At 43.7% G+C, this 18,667-nt stretch overlaps 1 protein-coding gene across 2 annotated transcripts in view; it reads left to right on the top strand.

Moving 5' to 3' along the window:
• unc5cb (unc-5 netrin receptor Cb) overlaps positions 1-18,667 on the top strand; it is a 164,712-nt gene that overhangs the window by 113,774 nt on the left and 32,271 nt on the right. For both annotated transcript variants that reach the window (XM_072659307.1, XM_072659306.1), the window contains exons 5-7: positions 5,692-5,872; positions 8,500-8,667; positions 10,909-11,073. In XM_072659307.1, coding sequence (XP_072515408.1) covers positions 5,692-5,872; positions 8,500-8,667; positions 10,909-11,073 — 514 coding nt within the window. The remainder of the gene's footprint in view (positions 1-5,691; positions 5,873-8,499; positions 8,668-10,908; positions 11,074-18,667) is intronic.

Raw genomic sequence — 18,667 nt, 5'->3', positions numbered from 1 at the left:
TAAAATGGTAGTTCATTGCTATCAATTCTTAGTCTAATGCTATAAATTCTTAGTCTAATGTTATCAATTCTTAGTCTAATGCTATCAATTCTTAGTCTAATGCTATCAATTCTTAGTCTAATGTTATAAATTCTTAGTCTAATGCTATCACTTCTTAGTCTAATGCTATCAATTCTTAGTCTAATGCTATCAATTCTTAGTCTAATGCTATCAATTCTTAGTCTAATGCTAGCAGTTCTTAGTTCTAATACTATGAAAGCATAGTCTAATTTCAGTTCTCAGTCTAATGCTGTAAAATCAGTGTCTAAAAAACTTTAAAATCTTAGTCTAATATTATTCATTCTTAGTCTAATGCTATCAGAGCTTTAGTTGCAAACAGTGCTAGACCATAGACCACATAGTTGTTTGCATTTTTGTCCATTTCGATCCATAACAGTAGATCATACAACGTCAGAAAGCAATTCTATTAGAGATAGCGTGACTTGGCATGGTTTGAGGCAAGTATGTGATGATTTTAGGCCTTCATTTTTCACAGTGCTCATTAGTGGCAATACTGTCAATACTGTCAATTAGATGCAAAACTAAAGAAGCAAACTTCATATGCCAAGAATGTCCTGTCTGGTCAATTGCATTTGGCCTGAGGGGACTTATTCTGTTTTTTTAGACTGAATATGCTGACCAGGGAGGGGCCAGCCAAACTTATCTTACTGGTTGTATTTAGACAATTACATGCCTACTTACTTGCCAATAACAGCAAACAGAAGGATCATCCTATATTTCACAGCAGCTCTGCACTTTTTCTCAACTAAATGAATAGAACAGGGCATGAGTGTAGACTTAATTAGCAAATAATGTTGCAACAGGCTGTCAGGCTCCTCCAGTAATGTTCAGATCTTGAGGCAGTTACTACTTAAGCTTCAGCACAGTGCAACTCATTTGCCTACAACACCCAGTACTGCCTCAAGTCCCTGAAAGAGAAATGGCTGTAAATAACCCAGTCCTAGCCTGGCACGTGGCCTGTCCTGCTGGTAAACATACCCCTTTGTGCAGGTGCTCATGGCCCCATGCTCTCACAGTTACGTCCATCGTTTCCAGTTAGCAGCAGCAGATTTGCACTTGGCACTGGCCTTGTTTCCACAGCCCCTGCGCATGAAAGGTGAGCGCATGTGCTTAAAGTGGGTGAGGGCGGGGGGATTGGAAGGTGGGGGGAGTTGGGGGAGTCGGAGTGGAAGGGGTGGGGGGTGGGGGGGGTTGGTGGAGAGGGTGGGAATATCTCTCAAGTCTGAGTCGACAACGCCAGACTTGCTGCTCCACTGGGAGCGGCAGCAAAAAATAACAGGATCACCAACCCAGCAGGGAATGCCTGCTCCAATCAGCAGCCTCACATCACATAGCTGCGATAAGCAGAGATACACACACACACACATACTCAGAAATCCCGACACGCACACACAGACACATGCACCTGCACGCAAACACAGATGCGTTTTCAATTCTTTATTTAGGTCCATATGTTTAAATAAACAAATACCTTCCTCAGACCTACATGTATAACAGGGTTTATAGATGCAAGCTCACGCTCGCGCCCACACGCACCCTCATACCGCTGCATATAAACACGCGTGCCAGAGCACGGCAGCGCTCCCAAACGGGCGCAGGCTGGCACACGCCCCTTGTGCCTCCTTGCTTCCTGTCGGATTGCTTGGCGTTTGTCTGTTTGCTTTAGAAAATTGAGTGATGCATATAATCACTTCAGCCCTCCTCGTGCCCAGTGGATTTGTGCGTAATCCTCATTGATTTTACCTTCTCTCCGACTATCCTCTCAATAGTGCCATTATGTTGATTGCATTGTAGTATTGCGAGGTTTGATGTCGCATTAATGTATAGCCAAGTCATCTCATCTGCAGACGCATTTAGTTTGAACCGAATCCAATTCCTGAACAGGTGAGCCGTATGCCAACCCGACATGTTTTCATTATGGTGAGAAATGACTTCATTATACGCTTTTCCGGGTAGATCATGGTTATCTGCAGTTTTTCTACAACACTGAACAACGGCATGTATCGTTAAAGACAGTTTGGGGAGACTGTAAACAACAGCCAGTTTTAAGTAACTGCATAAATTAACAAGCGGCTGGTTAGATGTCAGCTCATTATTCTTCTTCTTTATTTATTTTTACCACTTCTTTGATTCACGCCCCCTGTTCCTCCTTTGCAAACATTGAGTACAAGAAAAAAACTTTAGCTGCTGTACTTTGCTTCAACTTTCACACAAGTCTGAAAAGCACTAAACATCGCCACGTATTAGGATGCAAATGACCTCACGTATCGTGATTTTGGACACCGGTATTCAGAAAGGCTACTATCTGTGATCACAGACAGATACACACAACAAGGGCCACTAGTCCCAGTCCTGGAGATCTACCTTCCTGCAGAGTAACCTGCCAGCGCTCTTCTGCCAGTCAATTCACTTCGTCTAAACGCTGCAGGAAAGTAGATCTCAGTTGGGGAAAGCAACTACTTCTCCACACCCCATCCGGCTGCTGTAATTCACTGCTGTCCACAGACCTCCTATAGTGATTGGGTTTTTGCTTCTCCACAACACAGTCCCACATGTTCTCGATGGGGGGGGGGGGGGGGTACAGACCATGTCTTTAGAGAGTGATTGCGGTATGGGAAGGGAATGTATGGCTGTAGGAAAGCCAGACCTGACCCCCTTGACAGACGATAGAAGGATAGGTCTAAAGACCAAAAAGAGAAGAGACAGATCCCTTTAAACACACCCAACACAGATGCTAAACATCAGTGCCTGCTGCAAGGAGCTGAGGAGCTGCTATGTCGCCCACCTAAATGTCTCTGAATGTCTCCCTGAATCTGCATGGTCAGTTAGCAGTGGAGTGCTTAGAGCCTTACTCAGCAGTGAAGGAGCCTTTGGGGGCTGGTATTAAGCTCAGTATCGAGGGAGTGCAGGAGTGTATAGGATATCACAAGATACAACAGCTCGCATCAGCATCACATGACCGCGTGTCCAGCCTATCCGTCAACCGGCCCTGCAAAACAGTGCACCCACAGACACACAGAGACACACGGAGATCCATTAAATATTTATGAACAATAATGGGAAACGATAAAATTGAAAATTGCAGATCATATGCAATAGTTAGCTTTTATCATAAGCTGATCCCTTTAATGACTTGAGGAAGCCATCAAGCAGAATGGTATTTTTAGTGTCGGGGTGAAATCAAGCAAGGCCAGCATCAGGAAAAGATCCGCCTGCCCCGCACTCACGCTCGCGGTGAAAGACAGACGGCTGCTTGTGGGCATGTGCTGCGCTGCGCCCATTGTCTTTCCACGCAGGTAGCAGAGCCTCTTAAAAGCGCACAGAGTCGCAGACTCGCTGCCGTCTGTCGACTCAGCACTCCTCCCTTTTCAATCAGGCTTTTAATCTTACCTTCACTTCTTCACTTCACTTTGCGGTGTTTAATCAAACGCGTGGGTCGCTCCCCCGAGGATGGCGTGTCATGTGGATGCGCCTTATTGTTTGTTTTTGCATCTCATCCAGGCCTTGTTGACCTTTCCTACTCTTTTCTGCCTCCACGTGTTTGACGTCGTCGCTCATGGCTTGAAGCTTGACGTTCACGATAGCTGCAAAGGTTTTGTAGTGGTAAGCAGGGAGGAGGCACCGCTTCTGTGAGAGAATCCAACAAAAGCAATAAGTCTATCTGTTGTCTTTGGAAAATCCTTGAGACGTTCAGTGGCACTAAAAAGTCCCAGAAGAGCCCTAGCGGTGCGTTTTTGAGGTGTTTACGTTAGTTTTATGCGTCAGTAAAAACATTCTTATTAAACTGTCAGCACACTGAAATGACCTTGCTTGGCTGAATCAGATGCTCTCCATCTATCTCTCTCTATCTCTCTCTCTCTCTCTATCCAGCAGCCCTCTCTATCTCTCTGCCTCTTCCCCTCAAAAAGAAAATAAATGCATTGTACTGTCTAAAAGCTTTTACTGTTCCCAGCCATCCCCTGTTCTCGAAAGCACAACAATATTGAGAGCCAGCCATGACCCGTAATGGTCAGCAGTTTGGACACCTCACTGGTTTTCACTGCTTCCCCCCCAACCTCCCTCTACAAACACCTCAGAAGTATGGCCAAGGAGCCTTCAGACATACGATAGCAGAGCAGCTCACCATAGATTTCAGCCATCCCAGACACACTGCTATGTCTACCGCAGTATTGACTGGCCACAGTCTGTGGCGCTCTCCCTCCCCAGGGCTGAGCAGGGGGGAAAAAATCAGCCTGATTTATGGTCAAATAAAGCTTCCAAACAGTCACACGTTCTCCAGATATGACCTCAGGTCCAATATCGGCATCATTGGGAAATGGGAAACTCATAAGGAGAGGTCGAGAGGGCTCTTAGCGCCAAGAATAACACAGTATTTCCTTCACGCCGTGTCTGACGGGGCTCCCGCGCTTTGTTCTGGGCCGAATAAAGAGAACATGATAGATATTGACTTTTTATGGAAACTCTGATCTGCAAGACATAAACACTTTCCGTTGTTCTGCTTTTATTGAAATGTTAACTGTGCGGGAACTGCGAGGAGAATGTCTTTGCTTTGGACACTTGCTTTAGATATGGACAGCTTGTCTTAATGTGTAAATCAGAAAGTTTGCGGACACCTGCTTACACACACAGATGTATAGTAAGGAAGTAGAACTACTTCACTGCTGTAAATGTTAAATATTCTAAAGTACTAAAATGCTGTTTGTTTTCCTCCAACTTCCACTTTTACTTCACTACATATTTTAAATGAGTTTAATACTTTTACTACATAAAATTTTTTATAGTTACATTGTTACAATTATAAAAATTGTACGAAAGATGTCAAACCCACATTATCACCGCCAGAGCGCTAGATGGCGCTGTCACCGGGTTTTGATTAAGGCCGGAAGCACGCATGCTGGCGTTCTTCCTCTCACTCCGCTGCTGCAGTGAGGACATTTAGGTTAGAGCTTTGTTAGTTTATTCTGAGATGGAAGAACCACCATCTTCACCACCTTTGTATGAGGCCTAATGGCCTGAGATCTTTCTGCTGTAGTTGAGTTTACAGAGAGTGAAGCTCAGGGTTTGAGCTGCTCTCCTCACTGGTTTTACAGATGAAACTCTTGGATGTGGCGGGTTGAGTCAGTTGAGTTGAGTCTGCTCAGCTTTCTCTCTTTTGGGCGAGTTTGTTTAGAGAGTTAACTGAAGACTCGTGTTCATGAACTCTGTCTTCTATAGTCCTGTCCTCATATTACAGCCAGAGGAACTGAGACAGTCCTTAAGTCTGAGCATTTAAAATAATATAAACACTGATATTCAGACTTTTACTCATACTTTTACTTTCAGTACTTAAGTAATACATTTTAGAATAAACTACCTGCAACACTTAAGTACAGACAATGTTGAATACTTTAGTATTTCCAATTAAGTCTGGAGCTTCTGGATCACTTCTACTTCTACTTAAGTGACTTTTTTGATAGAGCAGCCAAGTGCTGTGATCTAGCTCCTCCAGAGAATCCCATTGTATTGTCAGTGTGTGTGTGTGTGTGTGTGCATTTGAACACCTGTATCAGAAATGAGTGGGGTGGCCAAAAATGTTTGGACGTGTAGTGGATATACATTAAAAATGCCTTTTTTGCCATTTCGTCTCTGCAGGTCGAGTGGCTAAAGAACGAAGAGGTGATCGACCCCGCAGACGACCGTAACTTCTACATTACCATCGACCACAACTTGATCATCAAGCAAGCTCGCCTGTCTGACACTGCCAACTACACCTGCGTCGCCAAGAACATTGTGGCCAAGAGGAGGAGTACCACAGCCACAGTTATAGTCTATGGTAATGTTGACCCTATGCATGTGGTTTCCACCTCACATATCTATACCACTGCACTTGCAGCTCTCTGCAGAACTGTCAGATCTGCTCTCCTGTTAGTTTTGTAGATATCTTCTATGTAATTATCAGTACTCAGAGATTGTGTCTCAAGCCTAGCTGGTATTGGTAGCAGTAGCTCTGTCCTAACCTTAGTCCATCACTTCACAAGAATTCTTCAAGTCTGCTCTAGCCTCGCAGCTCCCCAGAGCAGGAAGAAGGGTTTTTTTTTCTTAAGAGGCGCTAGATGTGCTGACAAGCTGGAACCATTTTAAGGAGGACCCCCTGCTGCTGTTCTCAGACAATTCTCAAAGTCTTGCAGGAGTAACGCAAGGGAAATCCTCCTCCGAACACGACCCGGCATTTGCGCTGACGGGCTGATGCGACGGGAAGTCAAAGCACAGTAGCTGCAACTCTACTGTAAAAAAAAAAAAGAAGAAAGAAAAGGAAAGGGAGGTGGAAAAAAACCTCTCTCAGTGGAAAAAGACATCTCCAACAAGTGAAAGCCTCCCACCTGCTGCCATCATAGCTGGTTTTTCTTCGCATCAGATCCCAGTCCCGCTTAAACCCTCCATCCGGTTGTTTTCTCTCTCCTTTCCCGTAATAAATTGACTCCTTTTTCCCTCATCTTGGGACTTGGTGGAATTGCTCCCCAGCCTAGATTGTAGAAAAAAAATTACCCGAAGCGACGAAATAAGGTGAATGGGAGGAGGGCTGCGCTCCGCAATTGGTTGGGAGCTAAGACGAGTGATGAGATCAGCCTGGTGGAACTGCATCTGTTTGAAACAGGAGGAAAGAGAATACCTCTGAGAGACGACATTTCTGAGAGACAGTAGCAACTGTGCGTAAACCGAAGCCTCATTTTGTTTTTTTCTGAAGGGGGGGCAAGTGTGCTAGCCTTTGTTGTTTGTCCGAAGGCAGAATCAGACATTTGTTTTCCAAGGTATTTAAGTTTGTGGCTGCTTTCTCCATATGGAAAGGGCAAAGCAACAAACTGAGACCATCTTACACCCACAGGAAGACAGAAAGGGCAGAGTTGTTAAATAAATAAATAAATAAATAAATAAATAAATCATAAAGAAAGGGTCCTAACTCCAAACAGCCAAAATCTGCACTAGAATATTTTTGAGGGCCTTGCTGAAGAGTCCAAAAGTGGTACTCCACTGAGCCACCACTGTCCAAGATTGCCGACTGTACTGTAGGAATGTCCTCAAGCTTTTTTTGCTTATGTACAGGCTTGATTTGGGCTTAAGTTATCTGGCTTAACTGAAAACCCCCTTGTGAAAGACCTCCTAGTACTCAGGCACATACATAAATAAACTGACTATGACAAATACGCTTCCACACTGCCTGACCTTCATATTACTGAAGGAACTAGAACCGTCATCAGTTACGATAAACAGTTCCGAATTTTGCCTTTGCAAATTCCCCCTCGCTCGCGCCCTTCCTTCAGGCCACTCCAGCCCCCAGGGGCAGGTGATGTCACCAGGGTCAAGTTTCACCCCGATCTCTCACTGCTCACTTCCTGTCTGAAGCCGATCCGAGCCGAGCTTTAAATCACTCATGTGGCCCTGAAAGCTTGGGGATTAGCACAGCTCCATTATTTTAAGTTCTTTCCCCTCCATTACCATTATGCCTTCTCTTTGTTATTGCTAGGAGAAAGGAGGGAAAAAAACATTACGGAAAAAGAAGGAGGGGGTCATGGGTTTCACCATGTGTGGCTTAAGCTAGTCCAAGAGAAGCAATTACAAAAAAAAAAGAATCCACAAAGAAATCTGGCCTGGATTTTTTCAGGGGTTGGGGGGTGGAGGGGTTTGTCACAATCCCATAGCCTGCCTATTCAGCTCGAAACTGCGGCCCATTAGGACAGCGCGGAGAGGAAGGAGCTTTGAAGTCGGCTCATCCTCCGAAGAATGCACCGCAATCCATCCTTCTGGAGCGCTTGCGTCACAGAGCCGCGTCCACAGAAGGTCCAGGGAGAGCAAGGCTCAGCCCGGCCGAGATAAGGAGCGCATCTTCTGATTAGACCATGAGCAGCGGGAGGGCACATCAGACCCACAGAAGTTTCAACACAGCCAGCCACAACAAGGAGCTTCAGAAGAAGCCTTGGGTAGACGGACAAAGACGGAGAAAAGGCGAGAGCGAGCACGAGCGAGGGGGTGGAAACCCCAGGATTTAACAAGAAACCGCTCTGCTTTTTCCTCCTTCAAGTTGCTCATTCCATGGCTTGCCCAAAAGCGCATCGCTTCTCATGCTGAGAGAAGAAACCATGAGAAGTCCAAAGCCACAAATCTTTTTCCCAGCCCCAGCCTCTTGAGTTGTGCTCTGTCACAGAGTGTTGGGGAGGGACGGGTTTTGCCATTGTCTCCAGAGCCGCAGCACTTGTGAAAAATAGCCACCGCAGTGGAAAAACATGCTCAAGTCTTTTAGCGCTTCCCTCTCTGTTCCCTTCAAAGAAAAACATGCATAATGAAAAGCAAATGGGCGTCTCAGCTTATTTCAAATGACTCTTTGATTCACCCCAAGCATTTCAACACTGCAAAAAAAAACAAACTTCTGTCTCTTGGTTTTTGTTTGTTTTTTTGTCTCGGCAGTGAACGGAGGCTGGTCGACTTGGACCGAGTGGTCAGCGTGTAACAGTCGCTGTGGGAGGGGCTTCCAGAAAAGGACTCGCAGCTGCACCAACCCAGCACCTCTCAACGGAGGGGCCATATGTGAGGGCCAGGCCATCCAGAAACTGGCTTGCAACCCATTGTGCCCAGGTATCGCTCCCAATGAGCTCCAGTTATCTGAAAGTTTATGTCCAGTTCAAAGCTTGGGGTGAAAAGTGCTGTAATTGGCTCTGAAGTCATGTTCACATGGGCCAGATTCGTAAAGTACTCCATCAGATTTATCGTGATGTTAAGTGGAAATAGCTACACACAACATCATGCTGTGATTACCGGCATGTTGAGCAATCTGCGTTACCAAAGCGCTTTACGCTTGTTCGTGAGCACATTTAGAGATAAACCACACCGGCACACCTAGTGGTGTAAGGGTTGTAAGAAAATATTTATATTTTGAAGTATTGTAACATTGTGTTTTGCAACTCTGTATCGATTCTTAAAAACCCAGAATTGATTTTTCGTTAACAGTTTGCAAGTAAAGAGGAGCGTAAGAGTAGGCCATAGTGGCAATTGCAATATATTACCTTGCTCTCAGTATCTCAGTATATTAAAATCATAACCCCTGTATTGTGATATGCATTGCATTGCCAGGTTCTTGCCAGTACAAAGCCTTACTCGATAAATTTCCATCTGAATGATTCTGATAGTTCCCGTGAGAAAAGGTCTTGCCTGTATATCTGGTGTCTATGCTTTTACTTTCACTTTTTGTGAAAAAACACTCCTTGTCTTTTTGTCATTTTCGACTTAATATATAGGGTTAATATTCAGTTTGAGATCAAGCTGAAATTGCTTGTTGACTCAATATATATGTTTATTTATTGCTGTTTTTCACTAAACAGTATTTCTGCTTCTTTTATTAGAATCTGTGGTTCTGATTCGAAGACCTTGGGTCCATTTTGGCACACTGGTCATTAATATGCATGAGCTCATTAACTCGTGTTACTGAGGTCACTTGTAAAAAATACTGTGGAGGTAAAAAGACAGTGATGTGCTGAGAAATGGCACTGGAGCTTTACGAGCAGGACTTAAATACCACGCAACACATTTTGCATGGCGTAGGGCCGTTAGCGCCGTGTTTTATGAATCTGGTCCATTAGGAGGCTTTTAGAGTACTTTCCTTTATCAAGAATCTATTGACGTTCCTCTCCACTCCGTGAATTGAAACTATGATATAACAGTAGTTACTCTAAAGATATGAGCTGTATATCATCACTGCAGGGGTAAAAACTTCATATCTCCAAAACGGCAACTTTACCGGAGCAGTTTATTCTGCATGAACCCTCTAAACACTTCAGCCGCCTCTGCCAGCCACTCTGCATTTTACTGTAACAACCACAGACTTAAATCCTTTCTGTGGAGCTGCGTTTTCATGGTTTTATAGGTAGTTTACTGAACACATGGCCAGGTTCATTTTCCACCATGAGTGAAACAGCTTCAGTGAGTAAATACAGAGCTTAGTCAGCATTGGTGTGTTCAGGTTTTTAGACAAGTTTGCATCGATTTATAGAGGCAGTTCATAGCTTGTGTAAATAATCTGAGCTAGTTGGCTAGCATGTTTGCTGTTAGCTGTGTTTGCACAGGTCATGCATAGCTTGCATGTTGGTTAGCAGTAATAAAAAATGACAGACAAACTTGTATTCGGGCAGAGTTTCCCTTTAGGTAAATATGGCTCTTCTCTTACATGAGTCTTTTAAAGAAATGAGGTGGTTGACGAAACTGTAGTTTGGCAGAATGTACAGTGCCCATTACAGTTTACAGTTTACAGTGTCCAGAACTGAGCTGACCACTCTGTGTTGACTTCTGTCTCTAAACTTCAGTTGTATTATTTTCCTGGGCTTTTCTGGTGATTATTCTAAACAGATTGTTGTAATTGTGTGATTCCTGGCTTTTTCACATTGTTATATCTTAGGAACAGCTCAGCCAGTTTGCACTGCTTTGCATATAGTTACCAATTAGTAATCATTAGGGTGTAATGATGTCATAGAGCACAAAAGGTTAAGCAGTGATTAATACGCCTCTAACTCTAAAAGCGTCAGGGATCCACAACCGTGTTTATAGAACTGTCAGGCTCTTAAGTGTTAATGTAGCGAGATTTTAGATTCACCTCTATCCGTTCATCATGAAATGTTTGTTCACACTGTGTAAAGTGGCATCTGGCATCTTCCGCACGGCAGCTGGCGTCTTCAAATGGTATTAAAAAAAAAAGAAAAGTGCTAAAAATGGAGATATCAGGTTTTGATTTGACAGCGATGAAACGAAGATGACTGTGGTTTGGGCCGCGTCACTGCTACACTCTTCCACATCGTTGCTACGCTCTTTTTCTCACTGTGTTTCCAGTGGACGGCTTGTGGACGGAATGGAGCAAGTGGTCTACGTGCGGAACAGAATGCACCCACTGGAGGAGAAGAGAGTGCAGCGCGCCGGCCCCCAAAAACGGAGGCAAAGACTGCGAAGGCATGGTGCTCCAGTCAAAGAACTGCACCGACGGCCTGTGCATGCAGAGTGAGTGCTGGCCTTCATTCCACCCTACTATGCCAAAAGCTCCTCTTCTTCCTCACCTTACTTGCTTTAAATATGTATAACCCTTCCTGGGGTTTAACACAGTGCCTCCACTCTATCATTCCTTACCCTCCCTGGTGCTCTAAGTCTTCTACTTCAACTTCTACCTCTTTACCACACTCACATTACAGCCCATAGGAGGGCAGATCTATGGATGCTGGAGTGGGAGAAATGATCCAGAATTAAAAGCACAAAAAAAGAGCTTTGTTCAGCCCTGCCGACCACGGGAAGTAAATATAGAATGCACGAGTGTTAAATCATGGCTCAGCCCACGAAGCATTACAGAAAGTAATTACCCCCTCCTCACAGACCCACCATTCAGGAGCTATATTTAAAATAATGGTAAGTGATTATAATGTACTTACAGAAAAAAGAAAGGAAAAAAAAAGTTTTCAGAATCGCTAAGCGCCTTTGATTACTATGATCTCGGCCCCTAATTTAAAAGCACAAGATGCAGCGACCGAGGGGGGATGGAGATTGGGGGACGTGGAGCAGTCGCACTGCCAGCTTCAGCATTGTGTACTTTTTTTTTTTTTGCTTTTTTTTTTCGGGGGAAGCAATTATAAGTGTTGACAAGCAGATGAGTACTTTACGTTACCTCTGCTGCACTCTGCCAGTGTTTAAAACTCTAAGAAATTGAGGGGGGAAACTTTCCTCTATCTCTGTTAGTGCTCTGTAATCAAACCATTAATCTTTATTGTTTTTCTCTTCGCAAAATCTTCACGAAGAAAAAGTCAAACCCGCCTGTGTTTGGGATGTAGTTTTTTTCCTGTGGGTGGAGAAGCTTTATTTAAATTATTTTTTTAAGCGTTGTTTTTTAGTTTTTTTCCCCAACTGCATAAAGCAAAAACAGCAAACAGCATGTCATGCTGAGCCAACAGGCCTCCCCCTGCTTTGCGTTTATTATATATTCTAGAGCTGCGGAGGCCGGAAGAGATTTGCTGCTCAGGCCTATCCGTAGTTTAAAGTTTGACTCCCCCCCCCCCCCCCCCCATGTTTACTGTGTGTTTATCTGCTAATCCTCCCCTCTCAGCCCTTCCATCCCGGGCTGGCCCAGGCCACGTTGGTGGTAGCCTGCCAGTTTCCTCCAGGACGCAAGCGAAAAACAAGAGTCAGCAAGCAATCTGTGCTATTTTATTTCTTTTTTTTTCTCTCTCTCTTTTTTTTAAGCGATATGTAAACCGTCTGTGAGCAAGTTTAAAATATGCATCTGGGTAAAAAGAGGCCGCACACATGCTGGCTTTGCTGCCTTTGCTGTGGAGGAGTCTGTTCACATGCAAGCTTTCAGATTTTATGTTATTTATGAGCAAGTCTACACAAGGTCAAGTTCTGAACACACACAAATTACTACCTTAAGAATCACAGGGCTTACTCTCTTGGCATGAATTTTGCTGTATTGGAAATCAGTATCCCCACCTAAAGTTTCGCACTGGTCCAGTGACCTCTGACTGTTTCTCAAATTAGAAAAGATTCAGTGTTCACTTAGAGGGTCAGCAAAAAACTTATATACAACTTGGGACCCCTTGTTATCCTGATTGATAAAATAAAAAATGAAAATCCTAATTTTAATAACACTAATAAAATGTTAAGTGTACATTATTTTAATAGCACATTAGGAGCAGCTCCACAGTTTTTCCACCTCAGTTGTATTTTTTATAGTCAGTTGTATTTTCTTTTAACCTAAACGTAATTGTGGGGTGGAGGGAGGGTACGTGAGGTTTCTTTGGAGGTTTGGAGAGCGGCCAGGGAAAAATAGTTTTAACAATGTGCAGCCTATTCTATGTATATTTCAAATACTTGTTCATTTTAATAAAAATACTTTATAAAAAGGGAAAAAAAGAAGCATTACAGGGATTAAAAGTGGATTGATTAATAGTACAAACGTGGATTTTGTGCTAATAGCGAAGAAATCCAATTAATTATGTCCGTTCGGATTTCGGAACATCCTCATGTAAATGGGAGGCGTATTAATGACCATATCGATCGCGGAGAATCGCACAGGATCGATCCGTCTGTACAACTCATGTATTTGCAAAAAAAAAAAAATGGCCTTGAGGCTTTAGATGCAAGATTTATTCGGCGTGTGAGCTCTTCTTCTCTGCGTAGTCCTAACTCAGACCCCTCCACCCCCTTTGTGAAGCGCATTGCAGGAGCATTAGTTGTGTGTCAGATTGATGACTAGTTTGTGGAGAATATAAAACCCATAACGATATAGATTTAGGCTCACTTCCCCTGATTGATTTTTTTTCCTCTCCCCGAGCTAAAAGGGTGAAACCACTTATGTCCATGCTAATGACCATTTCGCTGTGCATTTAGGAGAAATCCACATTATCTAAAAGCCCGCATTATTGCAGATATCATTGGGAATGGTTTTTCCTGTGATATGTGAACTCACCTAGCTCCGACTGGACCCCGAGCTCACCCACACCAGAGCCTTACTCCACTGCTGCAAATCATTTATGTATAGAATTCTACATTTCCTCTTCCCAGAAGTGCGCCCGGGACTCGCCAGAGTAATGTATTGCACAGTACGGAGTGCTGCTTCAGTGTAATAGTGACACAGCCGTTCTTCAGTTCGCAAGCTGTCAAGACCAGTTACCAGCCGCGTAGCACCCGATGTTGGATTGGATGCAAAGCGGTGTTATTTCATATTTAGACTTATATTTCCCCTTCAGATTTCCCGCTCAGGCGGGTTTTTTGTGTGTTTTTGGCAGTCTTTTGTTTGTTATGCTACTCTTGTTGAGGGCTTTGGTTACTCAACCCACAGACAGATGACATTTTCTTGACATATCGATCTCACAGAAAGGGTAAGACAGACATGAACACAAGGGCAAATACAGGCTTTTTCTCAAGCGATGGAGCTGCAGAGAAAATACAGTATATAGAAGGTCATATTCAGCCACACTCCTCTCTTCTCTTCTACTTGCCATGAGGCAAACACAGATCTGCTTCCCATGCAAGTTAATCTCTCCACAGTTGTTTTTAGAGTTGTTTTGATCTTGACTCTAAGAAACCTTTTATAGCAGTGATAATGCTTATAATGCTTAGTTATTAGCAAAGCACACTTCTGTTTTCATACAACAGTTCAGCAGAACATCTCATTTCTTAAATGCACACCAAAATGCAGTTGATCACACTGAACATTTTGGGGGCCTGAATTTCGCTTCTTTAGGCTAATACAGCTAGTAATGACAGGTTATACCCCAGTGATGAGCATCAGGCAAGCTGGAGGTCTAAATCATCATCACATACTTGCCTCAAACGGTGTCAAGTTGTTCAGCAACCTCAAATAGACTTGTTTATGTGGTTTCTGACTCACTGACACACTGTTAGCTTCAGCGGCATGCTAACGTTTGGGCAGCTGAGCAGAATTTCTGTTAAGTGAGTAAAAGATGATCTGAAGCTTTCCTAAAAAAAAACGTTTGACGAAGGATCTTAAGATAAACACTAAGAAGCTCATAAGCATGTTCTGCAATGCAGTTTTCTGAAAAATCGGAAGAAGTTTACAAATATTCTCTTAATGATTTTATGCTGTATTTCACAGCTTATCATAAACGTTTGACTTTTAATCATCGTTTACTTCTTTAATTTTCAGTGAAACCAGTGATTGGAGAGCAAAATGTAGAGAAACAGAACCAAACTCAGCGTCCGAACATTAATTCTGTAATGTATCCATTTAAACAGATCATTTTAGAGGCTGGTCATCTGAACTTACATTCTAAGACAAACGAGAGCCCATCGTAAGGTTAAGACAATATAAAAAAAAATTAATCCAATTTTAAAAAAGGATTTTTGAAGAATATCAATTTAACTTAAGACACTTTTGTGAATTCAGACCCTGATTTCTAAACAATTAAAAGGTAAAGAAGACGTAAAGAAGATTTCCTGCTGATGGCTCTTTCATAAGGGTCGTATTTGTGCAGGTGTTGCTAGTAGAGTAGAACAGTAGAACAGCGCACCACCTCTCCATAGTCTGCTCAATCTTCCTGAAGGTCTTTAGCAGTCAAACAGGTGAAAACCGCCTTCCTAACAGTCCTACAAGAGGTTTTCTTTGAAAGTGTTCTTGATCCTCCAGACCTCAACTTGACCTCCGTCGTTCCTGTGAACTTTATGTCTTGTGGAGATCAGCAGAGATCATCTTCCTCTCACTTCTGCTTTTGACCAGAGGTGCCCAAACCGTTGCATGCCACTGCATAAATGCTGCACGGCTAAGACAGTAGCTGACATTTTGAAGGCTAAATGTTGAGAACACTCAACTGACAGACAGCTAGCAGACACACACACTGGCTAGCATTGTGTTGAATGATGGGGAGGAGGAAGGACTATCCTACCTATGCAGAGAGAGCCTTCCGGCCTGTTTACGGATGTGTGCTTATTTTCTACTGATGAAGTCAATAAAGCACGTTGTCTGACCTCACTCAGAAACGCAGACTATGCAGTTTCAGGCATCTCTTGCAAATACTAGCATCGTCATTTCAGCAGAACCAACCAGAAGTAAAGCAGCTTCAGTAACCCACCACAGTAACATAGACGCTGTAGGGCACAGCAGGGCCGGGCATTATCCAAGCAGTTATTAGGATGGAGTAAGTCGCTGGCCTTAGGTAGGCATTTGGTACGAAGCTAATTGATGAGGCACAAGCCTCCATTAGTTAGCTATTAGCTACATTAGCCTCGTAGCTGTAGCATAACACTAAACAGTTTAGCAGGAGATACCAAACATGTGTGGGCTGATGGACTACACAGGACAGCTGTGTGAGCGTGGATTTGAGACGGTGCTCTTCATTCTCCTGTGTGAAGTCATGCGCTAGAGTTGGACGGGGTGTACGCGGCTGCTCACGGCAGCATCACTCGCTTTTACTTAATTAGAAATCAGACCTCTAGCTTTATCCCGGCTAGTCATATCATTCAACCCACCTCCAACATCTGTCTCCTCCACCTCCTTCTCTCTTTCTGTCCCTCTGTCTCTCTGTCTTTCTGAAGCATTCTCTCTCTCTCTCTCTCTCTCTCTTGCTCACTCTCGCTCACTCTTTCATGTTTGATTACATAGACGTAAAGCCGCCATCCGTCAAGCGATTGATTTTGCTGTCCGTCGATATATCTACCCACCTGTCTCCTCCGCCGACTGCATCTGCACAAAGAGTTCATTGTTTGTGTGTTTTTCCCTCGTTTCTCTGGTCGCCTCTGAATGTACCTACACTTCTAACAGCTCTCTCTCTCTCTGCAGTAAGTGGCCTGGAGCAATCTCTCTCTCTCCATCTCTTCTCCCATATACTCTCTCTCTCTCTCCATCTCTTCTCCCATATACTCTCTCTCTCTCTCCATCTCTTCTCCCATATACTCTCTCTCTCTCTCCATCTCTTCTCCCATATACTCTCTCTCTCTCTCCATCTCTTCTCCCATATACTCTCTCTCTCCATCTCTTCTCCCATATACTCTCTCTCTCTCTCCATCTCTTCTCCCATATACTCTCTCTCTCTCTCCATCTCTTCTCCCATATACTCTCTCTCTCTCTCCATCTCTTCTCCCATATACTCTCTCTCTCCATCTCTTCTCCCATATACTCTCTCTCTCCATCTCTTCTCCCATATACTCTCTCTCTCTCTCCATCTCTTCTCCCATATACTCTCTCTCTCTCTCCATCTCTTCTCCCATATACTCTCTCTCTCTCTCCATCTCTTCTCCCATATACTCTCTCTCTCTCCATCTCTTCTCCCATATACTCTCTCTCTCTCTCTCCATCTCTTCTCCCATATACTCTCTCTCGCTCTCCATCTCTTCTCCCATATACTCTCTCTCTCTCTCCATCTCTTCTCCCATATACTCTCTCTCTCTCTCCATCTCTTCTCCCATATACTCTCTCTCTCTCTCCATCTCTTCTCCCATATACTCTCTCTCTCTCTCTCCATCTCTTCTCCCATATACTCTCTCTCGCTCTCCATCTCTTCTCCCATATACTCTCTCTCTCTCTCCATCTCTTCTCCCATATACTCTCTCTCTCTCTCCATCTCTTCTCCCATATACTCTCTCTCTCTCCATCTCTTCTCCCATATACTCTCTCTCTCTCTCCATCTCTTCTCCCATATACTCTCTCTCTCTCTCCATCTCTTCTCCCATATACTCTCTCTCTCTCTCCATCTCTTCTCCCATATACTCTCTCTCTCTCTCCATCTCTTCTCCTATATACTCTCTCTCTCTCCATCTCTTCTCCTATATACTCTCTCTCTCTTTCCATCTCTTCTCCCATATACTCTCTCTCTCTCTCTCTCTTTCCATCTCTTCTCCCATATACTCTCTCTCTCTCTCTCTCCATCTCTTCTTCCATATACTCTCTCTCTCCATCTCTTCTTCCATATACTCTCTCTCTCTTTCCATCTCTTCTCCCATATACTCTCTCTCTCTCTCTCTCTCTCCATCTTTTCTCCCATATTTTCTCTCTCTCCATCTTTTCTCCCATATACTCTCTCTCTCCATCTCTTCTCACATATACTCTCTCTCTCCATCTCTTCTCCCATATACTCTCTCTCTCTCTCCATCTCTTCTCCTATATACTCTCTCTCTCTCTCCATCTCTTCTCCTATATACTCTCTCTCTCTCCATCTCTTCTCCTATATACTCTCTCTCTCTTTCCATCTCTTCTCCCATATACTCTCTCTCTCTCTCTCTCTCTCTCTCTCTCTCTCTCTCTCCATCTTTTCTCCCATATTTTCTCTCTCTCCATCTTTTCTCCCATATACTCTCTCTCTCTCCATCTCTTCTCACATATACTCTCTCTCTCTCTCTCTCTCCATCTTTACTCCCATATACTCTCTCTACATCTTCTCTCCCATACACTCTCTTTCCCCTTCTCTCCCTCTTCTCTCCCATATACTCTCTCTCTCCCTTTTCTCCCATATACTCTCTCTCTCTCCATCTTCTCTCCCATTCACACTCTCTCTCTTTTCTCCCATATACTCTCTCTCTCTCCATCTTCTCTCCCATACACAATCTCTCTCTCTTTTCTCCCATATACTCTCTCTCTCTCCATCTTCTCTCCCATTCACACTCTCTCTCTTTTCTCCCACATACTCTCTCTCTCCATCTTCTCTCCCATTCACACTCTCTCTCTTTTCTCCCATATACTCTCTCTCTCTCCATCTTCTCTCCCATACACACTCTCTCTCTCTTTTCTCCCATACACTCTCTCTCTCCCTCTTTTCTCCCTAATTACTCTCCTATTCTCTCTCACTCTCTTTGTATTTTCTCTCAAATTTCTTCCATATTCTCTGACTCACTCTCTCTTCCTATGTTCTCCCCTTATTTCTATCCTTCTTTTCTCCTAAACTTTTCCCAACATTCTCTCTCTTTCTCTTTTCTCCCCCTCCTTTCTGTCCACCTTGTCTCCCATGTACTCCTCTTTTCTTTGTGCTCCCTCTTTTCTCTCTCTCTCTCTCTCTCTCTCTCTCTCTCTCTCTCTCTCTCCATCTTTTTCTCTCTTTTATTTCTGTTCCTCTTTCTCTTTCTGTCTCTCTCTTTTTGCTCTCTATCATTCTCTTTACCC

Source organism: Salminus brasiliensis, chromosome 16, assembly GCF_030463535.1.
Source record: "Salminus brasiliensis chromosome 16, fSalBra1.hap2, whole genome shotgun sequence".
NCBI classification, from domain to species: Eukaryota; Metazoa; Chordata; class Actinopteri; order Characiformes; family Bryconidae; genus Salminus; species Salminus brasiliensis.
Note: the sequence above shows the minus strand (reverse complement) of the source record. Positions and strands in the feature narration are given on the sequence as shown.